Source organism: Urocitellus parryii, chromosome 15 (assembly GCF_045843805.1).
Source record: "Urocitellus parryii isolate mUroPar1 chromosome 15, mUroPar1.hap1, whole genome shotgun sequence".
Lineage (NCBI taxonomy): Eukaryota > Metazoa > Chordata > Mammalia > Rodentia > Sciuridae > Urocitellus > Urocitellus parryii.
Genome location: NC_135545.1, coordinates 521,498 through 544,287, shown reverse-complemented (window position 1 = coordinate 544,287; position 22,790 = coordinate 521,498). Strand labels below are relative to the sequence as shown.

At 45.5% G+C, this 22,790-nt stretch overlaps 1 protein-coding gene and 1 pseudogene across 5 annotated transcripts; one reads left to right on the top strand and one right to left on the bottom strand.

Annotated features, from left to right (window-relative positions):
* Positions 1-7,900: 7,900 nt before the first annotated feature.
* Znf329 (zinc finger protein 329) lies at positions 7,901-22,555 on the bottom strand. Of its 5 annotated transcripts, XR_003299972.2 has the most exons (4): positions 22,358-22,499; positions 21,843-21,968; positions 20,465-20,683; positions 20,005-20,191 (listed from the first exon to the last, which is right to left on the bottom strand). XR_003299972.2 is itself a non-coding variant. In XM_026379740.2 (3 exons), the coding sequence occupies exon 3, from the start codon at positions 10,396-10,398 to the stop codon at positions 8,845-8,847; it is 1,554 nt and encodes a 517-aa protein (XP_026235525.1). In that variant the 5' UTR covers positions 10,399-10,406; positions 21,843-21,968; positions 22,358-22,555; the 3' UTR covers positions 7,901-8,844. The 5 variants fall into 5 exon arrangements, 3 of the variants coding, with proteins under 3 accessions (XP_026235525.1, XP_026235526.1, XP_026235527.1); XM_026379740.2 differs by lacking the exons at positions 20,005-20,191; positions 20,465-20,683 and adding an exon at positions 7,901-10,406 and having other exon boundaries at positions 22,358-22,555; XM_026379741.2 differs by lacking the exons at positions 20,005-20,191; positions 20,465-20,683; positions 22,358-22,499 and adding exons at positions 7,901-10,406; positions 22,261-22,349.
* On the top strand, positions 15,779-16,971 carry LOC113175467 (ubiquitin-conjugating enzyme E2 variant 1 pseudogene; annotated as a pseudogene).
* Positions 22,556-22,790: the final 235 nt, after the last annotated feature.

The following is a 22,790-nucleotide window of genomic DNA, read 5'->3' as shown; positions in this document are numbered from 1 at the left end:
ATGAAGGGTCACACAAAATCCCGTATACTAATGTTACAGGTGCTTTATTCACAGCAGTCAAAAACTGAAAAGTACCATGTGCCTTGGTCTGGATATATCCTTTCCAAAATTCATGTGCTGGAAACACTCCCCAGTGCAGTGTTAGGAGATGAGACCTCGGGGAAGTGTTGAGGGCTCTCATAAAGGGTTTAACACCACTATGAAAAGGACTTGCAGGGATGGGTTTGCTCTCTTGCTCTTCTGCCACTTGAGGACACAGAATTTGTCCTCCCTTGCCCTTTCACTTTCACCATGTGAGAACACACGATAAAATGCCAGTTTCTTGTTCAACCTTGGGAACTTTGAGTGGTAAATTTCTCTTCCTTACAAATCACCCAGTCTCAGACATCCTGTTTTAGCAGCACAAAACAGACAAAAACACTATGGATTACTATTCATCAGTTAAAAAAAAAAAAAAACTTGGATTGGCTTGAAGGAAACTGTGTGTGGGGAGCCACTCTGAATGTTTCGCACCTTCCGTCCTGGAGCGGAGAGGCTTTGACAGGTCACTACATCTTGTAGTGACCTGGACATTCCAGGAAGTTTGACGGCATGTCTTCAGATGTAGGCATGCTGCCCCATGGATTGAGCTACACTCATTCCTTTGTAATACTAACACTTTGCCCTGTTTGGGATAGAATGTTCCATGGAAATGTCTTGTGTGTGTCCCTTTCTCTTACTGTGCCTTTCCTAGATGTCAGTCAATCTGCTGACAGCAGACACCATGAAGCTAGACTCAACCCCCTGAAACCTGACCCCTTGCCTCATTTGAATGGCTTCTCTTCAATAAAAGGGTTCAGCGCACGCGCTCTTTCTGCGGACCCTTAAGGTTAGAGGAGCCATAACAGGACCCAAATAAAAAGGTATCTCTGTCTCCTGTGTGGTGATTTCATGCAGCCCAGGTCACCTGGAATGACCCTGAGTGTTTTAGTAGTGAGGAACGCAGAAACTGTGGTCAATGCAAAAGCCCAAATTCAAAACAACACAAGCTTCATGACTCCATTTATATAACATTTGTTAAATAACACAATTGCAGACATGGAGATCAGATCAGTGGTTGCCAGAAGCACAGGATGAGAATAGGGCATCTTGTAATGAGGTACAGTCAGGATCTCAATTTTCTTGGTAATTTACTGAAACCCGAATAAGCTAAGTTGTACAAAAAATGTTAATTTCCTGGTTTTGATACTGTCCTGCAATGATGCAAATGTTCACAATGCGAAGGGTAGGTGAAAGGTACAGAGTATCTTCTAGTACATGTGTTTGTACCTTCTTGGGAATCTATTAATTATATCAAAATAAACAAAAACAACACAATGATGCAAAAGTCTTGAAAAGACTTGGTTCAAATATAGTATATTAGGGACAACTGAGAAATCTGAAAAGAGATGAGTTATCAGCTAACAATTAATACTCCAGACAGTGGTTCACATCTGTAATACCAGTGGCTTTGGAAGCTGAGCCTAGAGGATCATGAGTTCAAAGCCAGCCTCAGGAAAAGCACTGTGCTAAGCAACTCAGACCCTGTCTCTAAATAAAGTACAAAATAGGGCTGGGGATGTGGCTCAGTGTTCAATAGGGCTGGGGAGTGCCCCTGTGTTCAATCCCCCGTATACACACACAAAATAAAATTAATCCTCATTTCTTAGATGTGATAACATTATTGTGGTTTTGCAGAAAAAAGTCCTTATCCTTGGAACATATGTCCTGAAATATTGTACTTATTTTCAAATAGTTATACACAAACACCTACAAAATATACACTGAATATAAATACAACATGCAAATATACATTCATATAAAATATAAAAATACATGCCTACACAAATACACATGTATGTACTCTTATATACATGCAATACATACTTATACATGTACACACAAAAAACACAAAGCATACACAGAAACATATATACGTATGTACACACAAATACATAAAGACACATATGCTGCACTTAAGGCACATATTATGAACACACATTAACTGTGTTACCTATTATATGTATTCATTGCTAAATCTAAATGGTGGGTGATGGGTGTTCATTACTCTTTCTCAAACTTTTCTTTTACAATATTTCAGAAACTTGTCAAAATGGAAACCAGGTAGGGAACATGTAAATGCTCCCTGGAGTCGTGACATCAAGGATCAGCATTCATAACAACCTAGTGGGAAAAGTTTAACAACAGCTTCCTCAACAGGTGCCAGGAGATGGCTCAAGTATTCTAGGGGAAGCTAAGGTCTGGCCAGAAGCTGCAGGAAAACCTAGGAGTTCTCAGCTCAGAAATGCTAGCCCCTCAAGTTCTTTGTACAAGAGGTTTTAATGCAGCAGAGAACAGAAAGGCTAAGAAGGTGTGCCTCTAAGAACTAGGACTGGTGAGGGCAGAGTTGATCCAACCGCTCACAGATTTCCCTGATCACCTCTGAAATCTCCTAGACTTGGGTTCAATCCCCAGTCACAACTTTTTAAGTACTGTTTCATCAGACCTTACCTCCAATTCCATATATATGCAGGCCACCATGTAAATGTACTTCTTTTACCGCCTAGATTAAACAAGATTGAAAACCACGCCTGGAAATCCCTTACCTGTTTTACAAAGACAGTGTTCTAGATGTCACCTAAATCATTTCTGGAAGTGCGGAAAAACTGAAAACTTCCAACATGGTCATCAATAGGGAGGGCAACAAATAAGCATGTTATCTTTGCAAGGTGGAACACTACATAGTGGTGAAACCTGTACTGCAGAGTTGGTGAGAGAAGCAACCCACAAAGATTCAAATCACACCAAGCACACCAACTCCAAACACCCACATAAGCCATACTCCACAGTGCTTGAAGTGGCAGATGTTATAAAGGCAAAGATTCTCACAAAGGCCTGAGTACACTAGGTACATGTTGCTGGCAGCAACACACACCCCCTGTGATCTCATTATCTAGAAAAGGGTTGGTTCCCTGTGGTCACAGAGCTGGCTCTTAATCATTCACTCAGCCAAAGTTTACTCAACACTTACTGTGTGCCAAGCACTGTTCTCAGCACTGATGTTACCACAGTGGATCTGACAGGTGCACTCTAGTGGAGGAACCAAGTAGGGAACAAATGAAGAGTCTGTTAGTATCACTGCAAACTCAGGATGCACCCAGACCTGGATCAATCTTTTGAGTTAGGGACGGTATCCCTGGCTCCCAATCTCTACCAACAGCCCACAACTCAGAAACCAAGCAAAGTCAGGAATGCACTGCACAAGAAGGTAGAAAGGACTAAGGCAAGTTCTGTATGAGTATGAACTGTCATCAGGCAGCAAACAGTTCTTAGGCCAGCAGCTCCAGTCCTGTAGCTTATGAGCATTCTGGCTGTTACTGAATGGAAGAAGCCTTGAGGAGTTTGAAGGAGAGGAGGGATGTGATTTAACAGGCTCCCACTGGCTCCTAGAGAACAGATCATGTGAAAGACAAAGGCATAAGGAAAGAAGCAGACAGGAGGTTCCCATAGCAGGAAGAAAAGATGTGCTAAAGTGGCTGAATTCTGAAAATTTCTTATAGGTAGAGGAACAGGATTTCAAAAGATGATGTGGGATAATGAAGATAGCAAGCAGAAGGAGTCACCATTTACACAGACTACCAGGACCGGACGTCCTCAAGGACCTGAGCGAGAAGCTCAAAGCCTGAGATGCCTGACTCCAGGAGTCGGCTTCCCGGCATCAGAGGCAGGGAAAAGAGTTAGTTCCCAGCAGCGGAGGGTGAAAGCCCGGCTGGGAGACTTCACAGTGGGCAGGAAGAGGACAGAGGCATTCGCACACACTGCCAACCGCGCAGAGAGGGAAGGCAGGGCAAGTGGGGGAGCGCAGGGGAGGAGGCAGGCACGGGGCTGCTGAGGAGGGCGACCGACCAAGGCAAAGCTCCTTGGGAGTGCACACGGGAAACCGGACAGGCTGGAGCCCGGGCCCTGGAGCAGGGAGACACGCGGGGCTGGGGAGGCGTGCGCCCGGCCGAGGAGGGATCTGCGCCAAACAGTCGACCCCAAAGGAGGGAGGAGGAGGGTCTACCCACGGAAGCCGGCCAGAGGCCCCGTCCCCGCACAGCCCGGCACCCCGGCCGCGCCCCCAGCCCCGACCCGCCTCAGGAGGGTCGCTGCGCCCTCAGGGACAGGCGCGCCGCCGCGCGGCCACCGTCCGGCTCCGCCGCTCCCGACCTCGGAGCGGCCCCATACCCAATCTAGGGCTTCGCTCCGCGGTCCCGGGGGTCCAAGAACCCAGTCCTGAAAGGCCGAGAAGGGGCCGCGAAGCCGCGAAAAGGCGGACTCACCTCCAGCCCCCAACGCCCACGTCGGCGCGCTCCGCACAGTGCGCATGCGCACGCTCAGGCGCACAAGCCCCACCCCACTCCCCAACCCACCCCGGAGGTTTCCCGGAAGCGACGCACGCCGGGGGCGAGGGGCCGCCGGAAGTCGGGCGCGAGGCCTAGTTCGCCATGGGCGCTGGGAAGCAACGGAGCGTTTTCTAGGCGGTGGCGAGCGTCGCGGCTTTCACCCTCACCCCTGCTGCGTTTCCACGCACCAAAGGGTGCCGGAATGTACGCGGGCTTCGCTCGGACCACGGACGGCACCCGTCGGGCCCGGGTTGAGCGGCACGCCGCCTGCCGCCTGGAGGCCCCGGTGCGCGCCCGCCTCCCTACCTGCCCAGCAGATTGAGGACCCAGGAACACACACCCCCGCGGCCGCGACCCTATCCACGCTGCTGTTTTGTGTTTAGCTTTTTTTTTTTTTCCCTCCACCTTCTGCATCTGACCCCAAAGTTATCTGCTTTTTGAGGCATTATGATTAGTCGTGGCCCATCCTCTGCCGGGCGCCCGACATTGGGGCCCTCACACTCCCGGTTGGCCAGGCTGCAATCTGTGGCGGTCCGTAAAAATTATGAAATTCGTTAATAAAGTAGATTTGGGGCTGGGGAGGTGGCTCAAGCGGTAGCGTGCTGGCCTGGCATGCGTGCGGCGGGGTTCCATCCTCAGCACCACATACAAAGAAAGATGTTGTGTCCGCCGAAAACTAAAAAATAAATATTAAAAAAAGTCTATCTTTAAGTAAATAAATAAATAGACTTTATTCATCGAGGGCTACTATAGGAGGGCTTTATGGAAAGACTTTATAGCGTGGACTCAACCCCAACTCCAACAAAGTCAAGTAAAGATGTAAAGAATAAGATGGGGATCAGTAAAATAAAAATTACTAAAAGGATACATGATAGATAACAGGCGACCCTTGCTACACCAACTCCACAGGACTCTGGATGAAGATAGGCCAAAGTTACAGGGATTCAAAGATGAAGGATAAAAAATTCAAATATCAAAAAAGTTCAAATACAGAGTGGGGTATTTTTGCTAAATTGACTCAGGACTCCGGCTCAAAGTAGATCCTACAAGATCAGGAGGGAAGGCCAAGGTTAGACCTGACAGAGCAGAAAGCCCAGAATTGGACAGAACACAGGTGAAGCAGAGTCTGTCGGTGTATTTTTCTAAATATGAGTGATGCTATAATACATACACACCTCTAGCGAACACAATTCATCCAGGTCCCTTCTTCCTACATGGTTGCCCACCCACAGGCAGAGTCCCTGGGAAACAGCACCACTATTTCATGATCCTAGAGGAGTTAGGTAAGGTGCTCACAGGCCTCCACCCCCATGTAGATCACTACCTTCAAATGTGTGGGTCCTGTTTCTCCAAATGCCTTCCCAAGGCTGTTCTCTTCCTTTCTGCCCACTCCCTTGCCTCTACCACCTACCTATTCTCCCCTTACTCACCCCAGTCAGGGGTGTCATGAACTCTTTTCCTCCAGGGATTCTTGTCTAGAGAGGCACTGTGGCAAGACTTCAAATAAGGAAAATGCATGGAAGTATTCTTTTGAACTCTCTCTCAGGACTGAGATTTTGAACTCTCTTCTAGCTGCCACGGCTGGTGACCCACCCTCCTCTGTGACATAACCAACAGGGGCTGAGTCCAGGTCAGGCACTCATTTCCATCTTCAAAAAGAAAGGTCACAGCTAAGATGCCAGACATGAGAGAAGATACTCCAGGGGAGAGATTGCTACCTGAAGCTCTTCCCCATCTGACCCCCAAGCATGGAGACCTTGGAATCATGCATCATGGAGACACTAGGTCACAAAATCATAGGATGGGACACTGCAACACCAGGGACCTTGCTCACCTCAGTCTCAGGGTTGTCATGAACTCTTTGCTATCTGCTCAGCTATACTTTTCCTCCAGGGATTCTTGTCTAGAGAGGCACTGTGGCAAGACTTCAAATAAAGAAAATGCATGGAGGTATTCTTTTGAACTCCTGAAACTACAGCTAAAAGCCAGCCCAAAGTTTTGCCCACCCTCTGAATCAAAAAGAGGGCCATTTGGCAGGGAAACCTGGGGATGGGATGCTTAAAAATGAGACTGGGGTGCCAGGTGAGATAAGTTTACGCAGGAGCCAGGGAGCACCTGAAATATTACTGCCTTCTTCCACCTCTCCTTCCCTTCCTCCTTTCTGGCTTTCATATCTACAAAGCAGGCAGGCATTTGAGGGATCTAAGGGGTGCACCTGGAGAGGCATGGACTTGATGGGGTGAGCATAATGGTGCTTCAGGGCCTAACTGTAGACTCTCATGGAGGAATGTTTATCTTGCTCATTGTGCAGCAGGCAAGTCCTAACATAGAATGCGGTTTTGGGACAAAGTGCTGTCAGAACCTGGCAAGCAGTTTCCTTGCTCCTTTGACAAGGTGTGATTCCCCTGCTGGTTCAGGGTCCGGCTTTGTGGCAGTTTCTGATCTCTTGATGTCCTGAATTCTGTAAGATGATATGTATGTATCACCTCTGGACTATCATGACTGTTATATGTAAACTGGCACATACCCATTATAAAAGCTATTGTTGCTGTGTAATAAATCAGACACTGTTCTCTAAAACTGTCTCTGGAGGGGTTTCTCTGCACCCTCAAGCTCCCCACGGTCAGTGTTGGAGGGTCAAGCCCCCCAGTATCATGGGACACTTCTTCCATCAGTCACCATTGCCTGGGGAGAGTTTACATGCCACACGTTAGAAAGCATGGGCCCACCACAATGCATTTGCAAGGACACTCCATCTTGAGATGGTAGCTCAGACTTTAACTGCAACAGACTTAAGGGTCAGGATTTCTTATGCACTCGTTGACCACAATATAGAAAGACCATCTTGGTAGAAACAAAGGGACACCTATACATATTAACCAGTCAATCTTCATGAAGCTACAGGACAGGCAGCACTGAAGGCAGGTGGGGACTAGGCCACCCTCATACCAAATTTTGGGGCTATCTGATGGCTCTTCCCCTTAGGGAAGGGTACCTATGGAGACGCCTGAAATGCCTGACCAGGTTTCTAATTCATATAACTCACAGCTAAGCTCAGAGCAGCTTTTACCCAGACTCTTCCTTCACAGGGGCCAGAGAAGACAGGGGAAGGCAAAATTCCAAAGGATCCACTCAGGACATTGCAACTGTGTCAAGAAGCTAGCCACCTCTACAAGGTTGCCTGTTCCAGAATTTTCTTTGCTCTCCTGTTCCCTGAGACCCATGCTCTCCTCCATAACGACAAACCCATTCTATCCATGTCCCAAGGAAGAAAATGATTCTCCTACCTAAGCTGAGGAATGCAGATTCCAGAGATGCTTATTCCTGGATGCACACCTAATCCTACAGCTTCCACAGCCCTAATCTAGTCCCCACTGGCAAAGAAGGCCCAAGAAACCCCAAATTCACATCCTCTCGGCTTTCCTTTTATCTCATTATCAAATTATTGATGATCTGTAACAGAGAAAAAAGCCCAGACACAATTCCAATCCTCTAACAAAGCCATTTGTTTATTTCTCCAACATCTACTTCTAATCTACATCCATATGCACACATATCTTTACGTGGACTGTAAGGATAATAAATCTCTTACACCTTCTTTTTGAAACATCATAATCATTTTCAACATAGCAACAAAACCTCTATAATTATTCAGAGTGGCTGAAAGGAATGAATGGGAAATGGCCTCCAGGGGTAACAATGGTGTGTGTGGGAATGGGTATGCAAACCCGACAGCTGGGGATCTTGTTTCAACACCAATGCAATGGACCATGTTTCCTCAACAGACATCCATCACAGAAGAGCCTGCTGTAGTCTTAAAAGGGATGACTTCCTTGTCTACCAGCACCTCCTTGGTCCAGTTCCCCTTCTAAGGAGTCCTTAGCATTCTGGCAGTACTCTGGCTCATTCACACATCAAAGTTTAACTGCAATCCTGTGGCTGCTGCAGGTGGAGCAGTGTATGGGATGGCTCACCAGCGTGTCTTTGCTGATACAAAAGCTCAGCATGAGCTCCTGCCAAAGTTTCTCTTTCTGATCACACAGGTTAATATCCAGGTGCTCATGTACATGAAGTGAACATTCATTCTCACAGGATTCTTCCTAGGGATTGCTTGTTGGACTCACACAGGCTCTTCCCAGTGTGAGTATCCTCATGTGAAAGGGGTGGATCTCTTTGGGAACTGTCTTGCTGACATTCCCCGATTTTTTATTCCAGTGTCACACTACCATGTTCTGCATAGGCTCAGTCATTCCTGAAGCACTCTTCCCCATTTATCATCATCCAGTATTTTCTCCAGGAGATTCACCACTAACAGATGTAACAGGGCTAGGGAATGGCTTGTCCATCAATTCTCTGGTAGCTCTGAGGATTCTTCTCTACTGACCAGGGAATGGTGCCATCACACTAAGCTGAGAGAATTGTGGCCCAGCATCCACTATGTTTATACAGGCTGGTCTTTAGGGTGTGCTCTCTGATGTCGGACAAGGGATGCACTTCTTCTGAACATTTTCCCACACTGAGGACACTGGCTGGGACCCTCCCTGTCATGGAGTCTCTGATGTACTGATAAGTGAGAGTTCTGCTTGAAAGACTTTCCACATTCTACACACTGGTATGGAGTCTCCTTGGTGTGAATTCTCTGGTGCTTGGTCAGACAGGAGCTATCCCTGAAAGCCTTGCCACACTGATTACACTCATAGGGTTTCTCACCAGTATGAGTCCTCTGGTGCCGGATGAGGCCAGCAATGTTCCTGAAAAGTTTCTGACATTGATTACACCCATAGGGCTTCTCCCCAGTATGAATCCTCTGGTGCCTGATGAGGTATGCACTCTCAATGAACGTTTTCCCACACTCTTTACATTCGTAGGGTTTCTCCCCAGAATGGATTTTTTGATGCACAATGAGGTGGGAATTGCGGTTGAAGGATTTCCCACACTCCAAACACTCAAAGGGCTTCTCTCCGGTATGAGTCCTCTCGTGCTGAGTGAGGTATGAGCCATCTCGGAAAGCCTTTCCACATTTGCTACACTCGTAGGGCTTCTCACCAGTGTGGATTCTGAGATGTACAGTGAGGTGGGAGATGTCAGTAAAGGGTTTCCCACACTCATTACATCTATATGGCTTTTCCCCTGTATGAGTTCTTTGATGCAAAATCAGGGATGAGTTTCGGTTGAATGTCTTACCACATTCTAGACACTCATAAGGTCTCTCGCCTGTGTGGATCCTCTGGTGCTGTGTCAGAGCTGACCCATCACTAAAAGCTTTCCCACATTTAGAGCATTTATAGGGCTTCTCTCCTGTATGGATCCTCTGATGCACAATCAGGTTGTAGTTCTTGGAGAAGGATTTTCCACACTCATTACAGGCATATGGCTTCTCTCCAGTGTGAGTTCGGTGATGCAAAACAAGGGATGAGTTCCGTCTGAAGCATTTGTCACATTCAGTGCATTTATATGGTTTCTCCATGGGACAACTTTTGCTTCCATGAAGAGATGAGCTCAGAGCAAAGATGTCCCCAACATCCTTCCCTTGATAAGGTTTCCTGCCCCTTTTCATCAGTTTTTGGTCACCAAGGAGAGTAAAATGGTTGAAAGACTTAACATTTCCTGGGTATTTATGGGGCTTCTCTCTCATGTGACCTCTTCCACACTGAGTGACATCCAGGGAATGGCTATACGTTCTTCCACAATCCAAAATCTCAACATCTGAATCACATTCATGGAAACCGTTTGTGGCGGGCACTCTCTGAGGTGGCAAACAGCCTGAACTTGCACTCAAATGCTCCCCAAAACCAAGATATTCACAGACTACTTCCTGAGCCACTGGCTTCTCCTGAGTTAAAGCAGACTGTCTCAAGTGTTTCTCGTGGCTCTCACAGTCCCAACCGCCACTTGGAACGGAGAAGCAGGGGGCCTCCCTTGTGGGACCTTCCATGTCTGTGTCACAGGATAGTAGGTCCTCAGGAACATTCTGGACTGATGCTTCCAATCTCATGTCCCAAGCTGAAAAGAAAAAGACAGAGTAAAGCACACAAACCTGTATCTGAAAGAGAAATAGAAAACAGTGATGGGATAGATGGATATGTATTTTCACTTGTTTTCTTTTTAAAATTCACATCTGTGCAAGGGAGAGGTAAAATGAGAAAAAAATCTGACATCAATATTTAAAATTTCCACACAATAAAAGACAACACAGGCAGGGTGCAGTGGCCCATACCTATAATCCCAGCAGCTGGAGAGGATGAGGCAGAAGGTTCACAAGTTCAAAGCTAGCCTCAGCAACTCAGCAAGGCCTTAAGCAACTCAGCCAGACCCTGTCTCCAAATAAGATACATAAAAGGGCAGGGATGTGGCTCAGTCGTTAAGTGGCCCTGAACAAAAACAAACAAACAAACAAAAAAACAAAAAAAGACAAAAGTGGCAGATGGATAGAAAATATTATAAAATATAAAAGTGACAAAGGATTTAATGCCCAAAATCTATTTAAAAAAAAAAAACTCAAACAGAACAGCACAAAAACAAAAACAAACAAACAAACAAAAAAAAACGGCTACCAAGAAGTACTTCCTAGAGAGTAAAGGAATATACCTGCTCATTCTCTCTGTCAATGATATTTGAGCAATTACAAACTGTAACTTTAAGACCACAATATATGTATATTTCACATAAGCAAAAGAAAAAATGTGACAATACAAAACTCATGCAGGTCACATGAGAAATCAAAAGGCATATAAAGTGGTCAGTCAGCTTGTCAGGATAATTTGGTAGCAGCGGTTAAAACAAGACATGAAAAGCTGACACAGTAGTACCTACTTGTGATCCCAGCTACTGAGAACACTGAGGTAGGAGAAGCACAAGTCCCAGGCCCGCCTGGGCAACTGAAGAGATGTCTCATAAGAAACAAAACAACAAAATGGGCAAAACCCCCATCCAGCAATTCCATTTAGGCATCTCAGACTCAACAAGCAAGAATTATAGGTAGGAAGACGTGAATCAGCCAAGCCTGTGGAGATGGTCAGAGGGCCAGACACAGCACCAGGAAACAGTGGGAACTACTGCCACAGATCACCCCATAGCAATTAGGAACCCAGAGTTAATGAGATAAGGGCAGAGTCAGAAAAGCAAAGACAGAACTGAACTCCAAGGACACTGGCCAAAGGAATGGAGAAGTGCTATTCATCAGGAAAAACCCAGAAGGGAGAGAGGGAGATGGGATTGCAGTGCCAACAATTTAGGGTTAGCCAGAGGGTGGTGGGCGGCAGTGGCTTGTTGCCTCTGACAAGGGAAAATGGAGACAAAGTCCTTGAGATTTCTCTGATTCCTGTTACAGCTTGTCAAAAATAAAAGAGTAAGCGTGATACAAAACTTCCAAGCCCAGAGGGAGCTTGGTGTGTGTGTGTCGGGCAGTGTTGGGGTTGAACATAGGGTCTCACACATGCCAGACAAAAGCACTCTACCACTGAGCTCCATCCCCAGACTAGGTAGTGGATTTCACCTGAAGAAGGCTCTGTCCCCAGAAGACACTTGGCAGTCTTGGGAAATGCTTCTGACATCAAGACTAGGGCTTCTAGCATCTAGGGGCAGAGGCCAGGGGCGCTGATGAATGTCCTGTGATGCACAGGATGGTCCTCACAACAGGAAATGGCCCAACCCCAAATGTCAATAGCACTGAAGTACAAAAACCCTTGTGGAAGGAAGAATAATAAGAAAGCCAGATCAATTCAGGAGCAGCTGATACAGGGTTCAAAGAGCACAATTAAAACAGGCTAAATAAAAGGTAAGAAGTATGATATCGCCAATAACAGTAAATGCGAACAGCCTTAACGGGACAGAACAACTCTCTTGAACAGTTTATAACAGAAACACCAAAGCAGAAAGACACAGAAGACAAAAGCATCAGGGTGGAACAGGCAAAGCCAACCAAGGAAGGGCCCTGTATCCCTTGACAAGCAAACAGACATCCAGCAAGGATCACAGGGCAACAGAACACCTAGAAAACGCAGCAAAACACAGAGCAAAAGTCTCACCCAGAATGCAGGGAGATAACCTAATCCAACCACAGTGAGATGCTCTCAGAAATGGAAATTCAAAAAAAAAAAAAAAAAACGGAATGGGGATAAGCAGGAGAGAATGTACACAGCCAGCCTGATCACACTGGGATGAGGAGCACGCATTCATCAGAGCCAGATGCCTTCTAGGCACACGTGGAACATTTGCTGATTGTGGTCATAAACCAAGAAAGCCAAAAAAGCGTGGGTCCCTTCCTCAACACCTTCCAGTAAGGACTATGAAAAGTTGTTAAAGATATGAAATTCAAGCCTTTTGTGTTACTTGTGCTTTTACTGATTACAATTAACCTATTAAAATTGCTTGACTAAAAAAAAAAGGAGAAAAATGAAGGTTACTAAGCTCACTGTTCAACATTAAGATTTGCAAGAAATGTTACACTGCACTCCATGAATACGTTCAATGGCTATGTGTCAGAAGTAAAAAAGATATTTTACAGAAAAATATTTCTCAAGATATACCAAGGAGTAAAAACAAAAATAGGTTAAACAAATGCACATTACTTATTTTTGCCTGTGGTAGTAGGGACTCAAGGGGATTAGGACTTGACGTGTAATGTCTTATTTCTCATACTTAAAAATGACAAAGTGGTCGAGGCAGGAGAATCAAAAGTTTGAGGCCAACTTAGTGAGACCCCATCTCAAAATAGAAACACTATTACCATAGCAAGACACTATCTCAAAAATATAAATAAAAATGGCAAAGCAAATGACATAAAATATTAATTATTAAATTTGAGAGGGCTGGGTTGTGGCTCAGTGGTAGAGTGCTCATTTCGCACGTGAGAGACCCTGGGTTCGATCCTCAGCACCACATAAAAATAAACAAAATAAAGATATTGTGCCCATGTCTAACAAATAAATAAATACATTTGAGAAACAGTGGGGGAAAGACTTTGGCAAGAAGTGACCACAAGGAAAGTGCAAGAAGTGGTACATATATAATATTTGTTGTGAAACGCAGATTTGATCAAGAAACAGTGGAAAGTCCCTAAATAGCACAGCTGCATTGCTCTCAGGAATGCAAGAACATGAAGCATGAGAAGACCTGCCAATGCAACTGCTCATATCACCACCTGAAGTGGAAGGCAGCTCCCTACACCTGAGCACTTTCAAAAAGCAATTGCAGGAGACCTCCCCAACTCAGAGGCAAGATGTTCCAATTAAATAACAGACATCTTCAACTCAAATTCAAAGCGTATTTAATGAAAGCTTGAACTACAAACATTTTTGTTTGTTTTTTTCAGGGGCAGTACCAGGGATTAAACCCAGGAACCCTTTAACACTGATCCACACCTCTCGAACTTTTTATTTATTTATATATATATATATATATATATATATATATATATATATATATATATATATATATTAGTTGTAGGTGGACACTCAATGTTTTTATTTCATTTTTATGTGGTGCTGAGGATCAAACCCAGTGCTTCACACATGCTAGGTGAGTGCTCTACCACTGAGCCACAATCCCAGCCCTTACTTTTTAAATTTTTATTTTGAGACAGCGTTTTACTAAACGGCTGAGGGCCTCACTAAATTGTTGATGTGGGCCTTGAACTTGTGATCCCCCTGCCTTAGCCTCTCAAACCGCTGGGATTTCAGGTGTGTGCCACCACACCCTGCCCAAAAACTCTTAAGTAGGAACACCAAACTGAGTGAGCACTACCCTAATTCACTTGGAAGCCAAACCAAGCTCAGGCACCTACTCTGCCCACAGCTTTAAACCATGCCATGGAGGGGCCCGCTGCTCGGGGAACCATGCTCACAGCTGCTGCTCCCACCCAGCGTGCCTCCTGCCTTCCTGATGCACAGGGGCCTGTGCAGCCTCTGGTCATCCTGTGAAAATAGGGCTCCAGAGCACACCCCTCACCTTGAGGGCAGGTTCACAAGTACAGTCTAAAAGAGGAGATAAGCCAGCACACACAGGACAATATCACCTCCCGAAGGGAATTTTCAGAAACAAAAGATTCTGGGCTGGGGATGTGGCTCAAGCGGTAGCGCGCTCGCCTGGCATGCGTGCGGCCCGGGTTCGATCCTCAGCACCACATACCAACAAAGATGTTGTGTCCGCCGAGAACTAAAAAATAAATAAATATTAAAAATTCTCTCTCTCTCTCTCTCTCTCTCTCTCTCTCTCTCTTTAAAAAAAAAAAAAAAAGAAACAAAAGATTCTGAGGTAAAAATACAATTGACTGGTTCAGGGAAGTAGCTCAGTGGCAGAGCACTTGCCTAGCATGTGTGAAGCTCAGGGTTTGATCCCTACACCACAATATCACCACCCCTTGACCATTCTGTGGACCAGCAACCTGGGCACTTAGGTACCATAGTACTAGGTTCTTGCCCACGTCCAATGTAGGTGTTGGAAATGGGGTTCCCCTTGGTGGAATAGGCTGGATGAGAAATAAAAGCTAGAAAAAATAGAATGGTGGAAAAACAACAGAGGACACAGAAAGTAGTTTCAAAAGCAGGGGCAGGATGAGTAAGCCAATCAGATGGATCAAGCTTCTAGACTCTGGCCAAAATGGAGCCCGTGCCTGCTTTATTTATATTGGGAAACATCAAAGGCCTTCCACAGAATGTTCTTCACCAAAAAAGGCTAAAGGTGTTCAATTCCCAATGGGTTACGTCCATCTCCGGAGCTACTAAGAGGGATCTTCCTCACAGAGCAGAGATAAAGGTCATGTGCATTGGGCAGTCGATTGCCGCAGGAGAGCCATGGATACTTCGCAATGTCAACCCTAAATCTCCCTGGCTACTATATCGAGAGAAGATCCTCGTGTCATTCACGGATGGTTCCTGCACTGTGTTCTAAGACACCAGGGGAAGTTCCTTCATGTAGAAGGAAGCTTACAACAAATCCAGATATTGCCCTCAACAGACTCATTCCTCACAATGAATTCTCACTCCTTGATGATAAGTAGCCATTTCAGCTACATCTTTTGCCTGGACTTGAATGTCACCCTTTCCAAAAGTCATACTGAAATCCCATCTTCAACGTTATGGTATTAGAAGGTAGAGCTTTGGGGGAGGCAAATGGATCATGAGGGTGCAGCTCTCAGGAATGAGACTGACATCCAGCACAACAGCATATGCCTGTATCCAGCGCAGTAGGCTGAAGCAGGAGGATTCCAAATTTAAGGCCAGCTTCAGCAATTCAGCAATGCCCTAAGCATCCTAGCAAGACCCTATCTCAAATAATAAAAAGGCTAGGCATCTATCTCAGTGGTTAAATGCCCCTAATACCAAAAAAAAGGGGGGGGATTGACATCCTTATAAAAAAATCCCCAAGGACACAAAATGGCAACCACCACTGGCTCAGGAGTAAAGTTCCTTGAAATTTCCAACTGTTGGAAGAAATAGAATACCAGAAAGAAGTAGGAGATGGCCCAGTTAGCTGAGGTCTAGAAGATGATGAAGACATGACACAAGATGGAGAGGGATGCCAGGCGTAGAGGTGCACACTTGGAATCCCAAGCAGCTAGGGAGGCTGAGGCAGGAGGATTGCGAGTTCAAAGCCAGCCTCAGCAAATTAGCAAGGCCCTAAGCAACTCAGCAAGACCCTGCCCTAAATAAAATATATCTTAAAAGGGCTGGGGATGTGGCTCAGTGGTTGAGTGTCTTGGGTTCGTGAAAGAAGGAAGGAAGGAAGGAAGGAAGGAAGGAAGGAAGGAAGGAAGGAAGGAAGGAAGGAAGGAAGGGAGGGAGGGAGGGAGGGAGGAAGGAAGGGAGGGAGGAAGGGAGGAAGGAAGGGAGGAAGGACAGACGGGGATAATTGGGCCTCCAAGAACTGTTCATGAAAACTAAAGCCTTAAAATAGAAATGTGGGCCTAAATACTCAAAATCAATCCCTTCTGTAAGATTTCTAATATTGGGTGTGTGAGAGACTCCCCACTAAAATTAAGTTTCCATCTCGCGAGAACATCACGGAATCCCTTACCCCTCTCTCTCCTCTCCAAAGAGCACCAAGCCAAAGGACGCCAAATTCAAGTTTTCTCGACCCATCCCCACAGGACACGGTATCTGCACGCTGTTCCTGAGTCACCCTGCCAATCAGCACCAGCCACATCGCCTAGGCAACCCTTCTTAAGCCAAAGCTTGCAAGCTCACGCTCTCTGCCCTCTTCCTCTTCTTTCTCTCCTCTCTCTCTTTCTCTTTCTCTCTGCTCTCTTCCTTTGCTCTCTTTCTCTCTGCCCTCCTCCTCTCCTCTCTCTGCTCTCTCTCTGCCTCTCCTTTTCTTTCCCTTTGGGCAGCCCCCCAATAAATCTCTTGGCTGCATCTCCATCTTGGGTGAGTCACTCACCTTTCAGTAATAAAAGTAAATTTGAATGGAGTTAAAGGTTCTCATTGAGTGATAGACCCAAGAACTGGCTAGCAAAATGACAGAATTTATATATCGTCAAAGTTATTCTGTAAGAGTTGCAGGACTTAATGATGCCTAAAGAAAATAATAAGTCCCTGAACCAAAAGGATAGTGTTACAGCCATTTGTGAAGGAAAAAAAAAAAAAACTACAGGCAGTCTTCATTTTCCACAATAGTAAATTTTCTAGATATGTCTTATAGATCTCAAGGTCTGGAAAGAAAGCTCACAAAGGCAATTTATCTTAGGTTACTGTAAATAAAACAAATTTTTTTTGTCCATTTGAAATATATAAACTGTGTCATAGAAAAAAGCAGCAGCCCCAGAGAGCTCCATTACCCACCTTCTACCACATGAGGACAAGCAAGGACCCAGAACGCAGACCCTCACCCAACACCAAGGCCTCTGTTGCCTTGATCTTGGACCTCCTAGTCCCCAGATCTCTAAGAAACAAAACTTTGTTGTTCATAAGACATAGAGTTTATGACATTTTCCTACAGCAGTCTAAACCAACTAAGCCATTCTCAGATGACAAGGACCTGAGTTCCACAGTGAAGTAACAAATCATCACAAGTATATAGAAGACATTAGGACAGATTAAGGATAATGGCATTACATTAAGGCAATTCATGCAAGAATCTTACTGAACTTCATAAATTAAGATTGTCTTAAAAATATCTTACATTGTTGCCCTCCCACATATTTATTTTTTAAATTTTTTTATAGTTGTAAGTGGACACAATACCTTTGTTTTATTTATTTATTTATTTTATGTGATGCTGAGCTCGAACCCAGTGCCTCACATGTGCTAGGCAAGTGCTCTCCCCCTGAGCTACTCCCCAGCCCCCTCCCATACATTTATATACTTTTGGCAGTACAATGGCAAAAATAATGTTGTTTAAAACTCATCACAATGTTGTTCACATATTTGGGGGCTCTCTATTTCCTACTCCTCCTCTGACACTGTACATACTTGTCTGGAGACCCTAGTATTGCTGATTCTTTCCCTAACCAACCTGTCCTCTTATCCATTACCACTGGAGAAGTTTAATCCAAATCTTTGTATACACAGGATGCTGGGCTGTGGTGTGGCTCAATGGTAAAGTGCTTGCCTAGCACACACAAAGCCCTAGGTTCCACCCCCGCCCCCCCAAAAAAAGCACATGAGCATTGTCTCAGCCCTGTGGGACTTCAAAGCTGGAGAACCGTGCTGCTTAGGTAAGACACAGGGAGACCGACCCTGCCCTGTGGGTAAGACATCCTGGGATGCCTCGAGTCCTATGTGCCAAGAGCTGTTTCCACAGAGGTACCATCCTCATCTACCTAAAAAGTCAACAAATTGCACTATTTGGGTACTACATATCTCCATTCACAAGCCTTACTGAGTTACTTTTTTAATGACTTTGTAATACACCTAGGGAGGTTTAAGTTTTGTTCCCCGGCAGCACCTGCTCCTTCATCTAATCCAACTTTACAGAAGATTAACACATATTCTCTAGCACCTGACTGTTCCTATGTCTTCTAGATGACATATCCAAACAGAAACAGGTGTTTTTAAAAACAAACACTTTCCTTGCATGAACTTAGAGCTTTGGAACTTTTTCAGTTATATGGATATTTAACACTACCTGTAAAATGCCTTTCAAGATGGTGAAGGGCAGGGCTAGGGTAGTGGCCCAGTGGTGGAGTGCTTGCCTAGCCCATATGAGGCACTGGGTTTGATGTTCACCACCACATAAAGATAAATTTAAAAAAAAAATATATATAGTGAGGGGGGCTAGGATTTTAGCTCAGTAGAAGAGCACTTGCCTAGCATGTGTGAGACAGTGGGTTCGATTTTCAGCACCACATATAAATAAATTAATAAATAAAGTTCCATCAACAAATATATATATATATATAAAGATGGTGAGAAGCACAGGGCAAAATACTCATCAAAAACAGTGCAATGGGGGCTGGGGTTGTGGCTCAGTGGTAGAGCGCTCGTCTAGCACACATAAGGCACTGGGTTCGATCCTCAGCACCACATAAAAATAAACAAAATAAAGTATCGTGCCCAACTAAAAAAATGTTTGAAAAACATGGGCTGGGGTTGTAGCTCAGCGGTAGAGCACTTGCCTTGAACACATGAAACCCTGAGTTCAATCCCCAGCACCACATAAAAATAAACAAATAAAAATATTGATTAAAAAAAAGAGTGCACATCACACAAAAATTAAGATGGATCACACGTCTCAATAAAGAGATAAAACAATACAAATCTTAGAAAAGATCACAGGCATAAATTCTAAATAAAAACTAGGCCCTAACACCTAGTTTTTCTTTTGATTTCTTTGGAAAAGTTGCTATAATACCAAAAGTGTAAGCAACAACAGGAACAAAAAAGAAAGACTCAAAAGTTAACAAATTGCATTACATGAAAATTAAAAGCTTTTATGCTTCAAAGAATGTCATTAAGAAAGTGAGGGCTGGGGATGTGGCTCAAGCGGTAGCGCGCTCGCCTGGCATGCGTGCGGCCCGGGTTCGATCCTCAGCACCACATACCAACAAAGATGTTGTGTCCGCCGTGAACTAAAAAATAAATATTAAAAAAATTCTCTCTCTCTCTCTCTCTCTCTCCTCTCTCACTCTCTCTTTAAAAAAAAAAATTATTTTTTAGTTGTAGTTGGACATGATACCTTTATTTTATTTATTCATTTTTTTTAACATGGTGCTAAGGATCGAATCCAGCACCTCACACATGCTAGACAAGCACTCTACTGCTAAGCCACAGCCCCAGCCCCAGGATGAAGAGTCTTAATACACAAAAAGCACTAAACATATAAAAAAGATTTGAAACATATGACTATATATGAATGAATAACATGAGCTGGGGCTGTAGCTCAGTGGCAGAGCGCTGTCCACTATGTGTGAGGCAATGGGTTCGATCCTTAGCACAGCATAAAAAACTAAACAAATAAAGGCATGCTGTCCGCCTACAACTATAATAAAAATAAATAAATAAAAAGAATAAATAACCTACCATAAATTAAAAAATAACAATTATTGAGGATGGGGTTGTGGCTTAGTGGCAGAGTGCATGCCTAGCATGTGTGAGGCATTGTTTGCTTCTCAGAACCTCATATAAATAAATGAATAAAATAAAGACCCATCAGAAACTAAAAACACGTATTAAAAAAAATTTTTTAATTACTAAAAGTGTTACCCCAAGGATGATTTAATAAGTACAATAGGGAAAAGGTGGAGAGCCCTGGAAGACAGGTCTTTAACCACATGACAAAGTTTGACCACAACCAGCTTCATGTTCTTCCTCATGTGGCGCACCAAAAAGGGTATGACTTCACTTAATTTCCTGTGAAAGATGGAGAACCTGAATTTAATCATGAGAATATCAATTGAACACTAAGAGGACAAACTACAAAATAACCAGTTGGCTCTTAAAAAAAAAAAAAGTTGATGTCTTAAAAGAAAAAGCAACAACAATAAGATCACAGATTGAAGGAAACTAAAAAGACATGAAAACTAAATTTAACATTGAGACTGGACTGGACTGGATTCTAGTTCAAACCAAATACAAAAACAACTTAGCTACATGCAGATTTTACATTACACAAAAATTGCTTACCAATAATACAGAACTTGGATGTCACAACGACACTTTAGTTTTGTTCAAGAATGTTCTTGTGCTTAGGAAGTGCAGGTGAAAATATTTCAGGGTGAAGTGTCATGATGTCCACAATACACTTTCAGTGATAAAGCCAACATAAGTAAGTGTATGTGGGGCTGGGGTTATGGCTCAGCGGTAGAGCACTTGCCTCACACGTGCAAGGCCCTGGGTTCGATCCTCAGCACCACATAAAAATAAATAAATAAAAAATTATAAAAATTAAAAAGTAAGTGTATATAAATTTTCACCTGTATCACACCAGCCTGTGCAACTCTGTATACGTGTAAAATACAAAAAAGTACATGTGTGCATGTGTTTTAGAAAGGTAAAAAAGTAAAGCTTATGTGGTAAACTGTTAATAACCTGAGAACCTGGATGACATTACAAGTGTTCACTAAACTGTTCCTGCAGCTTTTTTGCAGGTGTAAAACTTTAAAAATAAAAGACTGGGGGGAAGGGCGGGGGAACGGAGTGGAGGAGGCAGGAAAGCTAGGTGTAGAAAGAAAACAAGCAATAGAAAAAGAGTAAAATTCACGGAGCACAGTGGGGCACACTTGTAATCCCAGCAGCTCAGGAGGCAGAGGCAGGAGGATTGCAAGTTCAAAGCCAGCCTCAGTAACTAAGCAAAACCCTGTCTCAAAATAAAAACTAAGTCGGGCACAGTGGTGCACGCCTGTAATCCGAGCCACTCCGGAGGCTGAGGCAGAGGATTGCAAGTTCAAAGCCAACCTCAGCAACAGCAAGGCACTAAGGAACTCATTGAGACCCTGTCTCTAAATAAAATACAAAAAAATAGGGCTGGGTATGTGGCTCAATGGTGGAGCGCCCCTGGGTTTAATCCCAGGTACCTACCCCCACGAAAAAAAAGTACTAAAAAGGTCTGGGGATATGGTTCAGTGGTTAAGTGCCCTTGGGTTCAATACTACCAAAAAAAAAAAAAAAAGAAAAAGAAAGAAAGAGAGAGAGAGAGAGAGAAAGAAAAGAATAATTTACCTGTTATAGGGGAGGGAAGAACAAAGCATGGTACTTAAAACATTTTTAGGGCTGGGGTCCTGCTCAGTGGAGCATTCCTAACATGTACAAGGCCCTGGGTTCAATTCTCTATACTGAAAAAAAATTTTTTCAAGCCTAGTTCCTACCAACCACATTTTTTAAATTGGCAAAGAATAAGGGATCTTTCCATGGTGGTAATTTTGTCAAAATCAGTCCGACTATGCCACGAAGATCTAGGCATTTCACTGAAAGTCAGTTTTTCCTTAAAAAATTAGAAACAATCCTGAACTCTAACCCATGCGAAGCAGAGGAAGGTGTCTGACAAGTGTCATCTACAACTTACTCTGAAGTGCAGCACAGAAGACGGATCACGCGTGGCCAAAAGGATGGACCCCAGGAAAGGCGCGGCGATCTCAGGGCGCCAGGGCACGGGTCAGTCTGGGAGTCCCCGCACAGTCTGGCTGCGTTTCTATAGAAACGGAAGTCAACAGAGGCGGCGCAGAGCCGCCCAGAAGGAAACCACTGAGCCGCGGGAGGCAGCCGCGAAGTCCGCTGGACCCACAGGAACGCGGCGAGGCAGGTCCCGCCACAGGACCCCGGGGGCCCGCGCCCAGGGTGGCCTGGCGCCAGGAGGCCGCGGCGAGACGCCACCGCGGCGCACCGGCCGGAGGGAGCGCAGGAAAAGCCGGGCAGACGCAGCCGCCGGTCCCACGCCAGCCCCGGCGGGCCCGCCGCGCCCCGACCCGCGGAAAGCCGCCTACCGGCACGCCGCGACACAGACGCCCGGCGGCTCCCCTCCCACGCCGCCCGCTGGGGAAACTCAGGCACCGAGGGGTGCAGGGGCGCGGCGGGACTCACCGCCGGCGGCCGGCCGCAGCCATGTTTGCGGCGACTGCGCCTGCGCCCCTCGGCACCCGGATGTTGGCGTCCCGAGAGGTCCCGGCTCGACCGGCCGGCCGCCGTGAGGAAGGGAGCGGGAGCTCACGACCTTCCACCCCGCGCCGCCCCGCGACGTCAGCGCCGTGCGTGGGACGCCACCCCCCCCCCGCGGACTCAGTCCCTCCTCGACCTCCTCCTTCGCCCCGACCTCTCGTGTTTCCTCGGGCGGCGGCCGGGCCGGGCGCGGGGTGTGAGTCAGGGTGAGCGCTGGAAGGCGCCTCGTGGAGTCGCCCGCCCCGCACCGGCGGTTCCACTCCGGGCCTGTTCCTCACCGAAACTCCGCCTGGAGGTGGTGCAGCTGTGGTCAGAGAGGCTCCTCACGGCACTGCGTGTGACAGTCCCAGAGCGGACT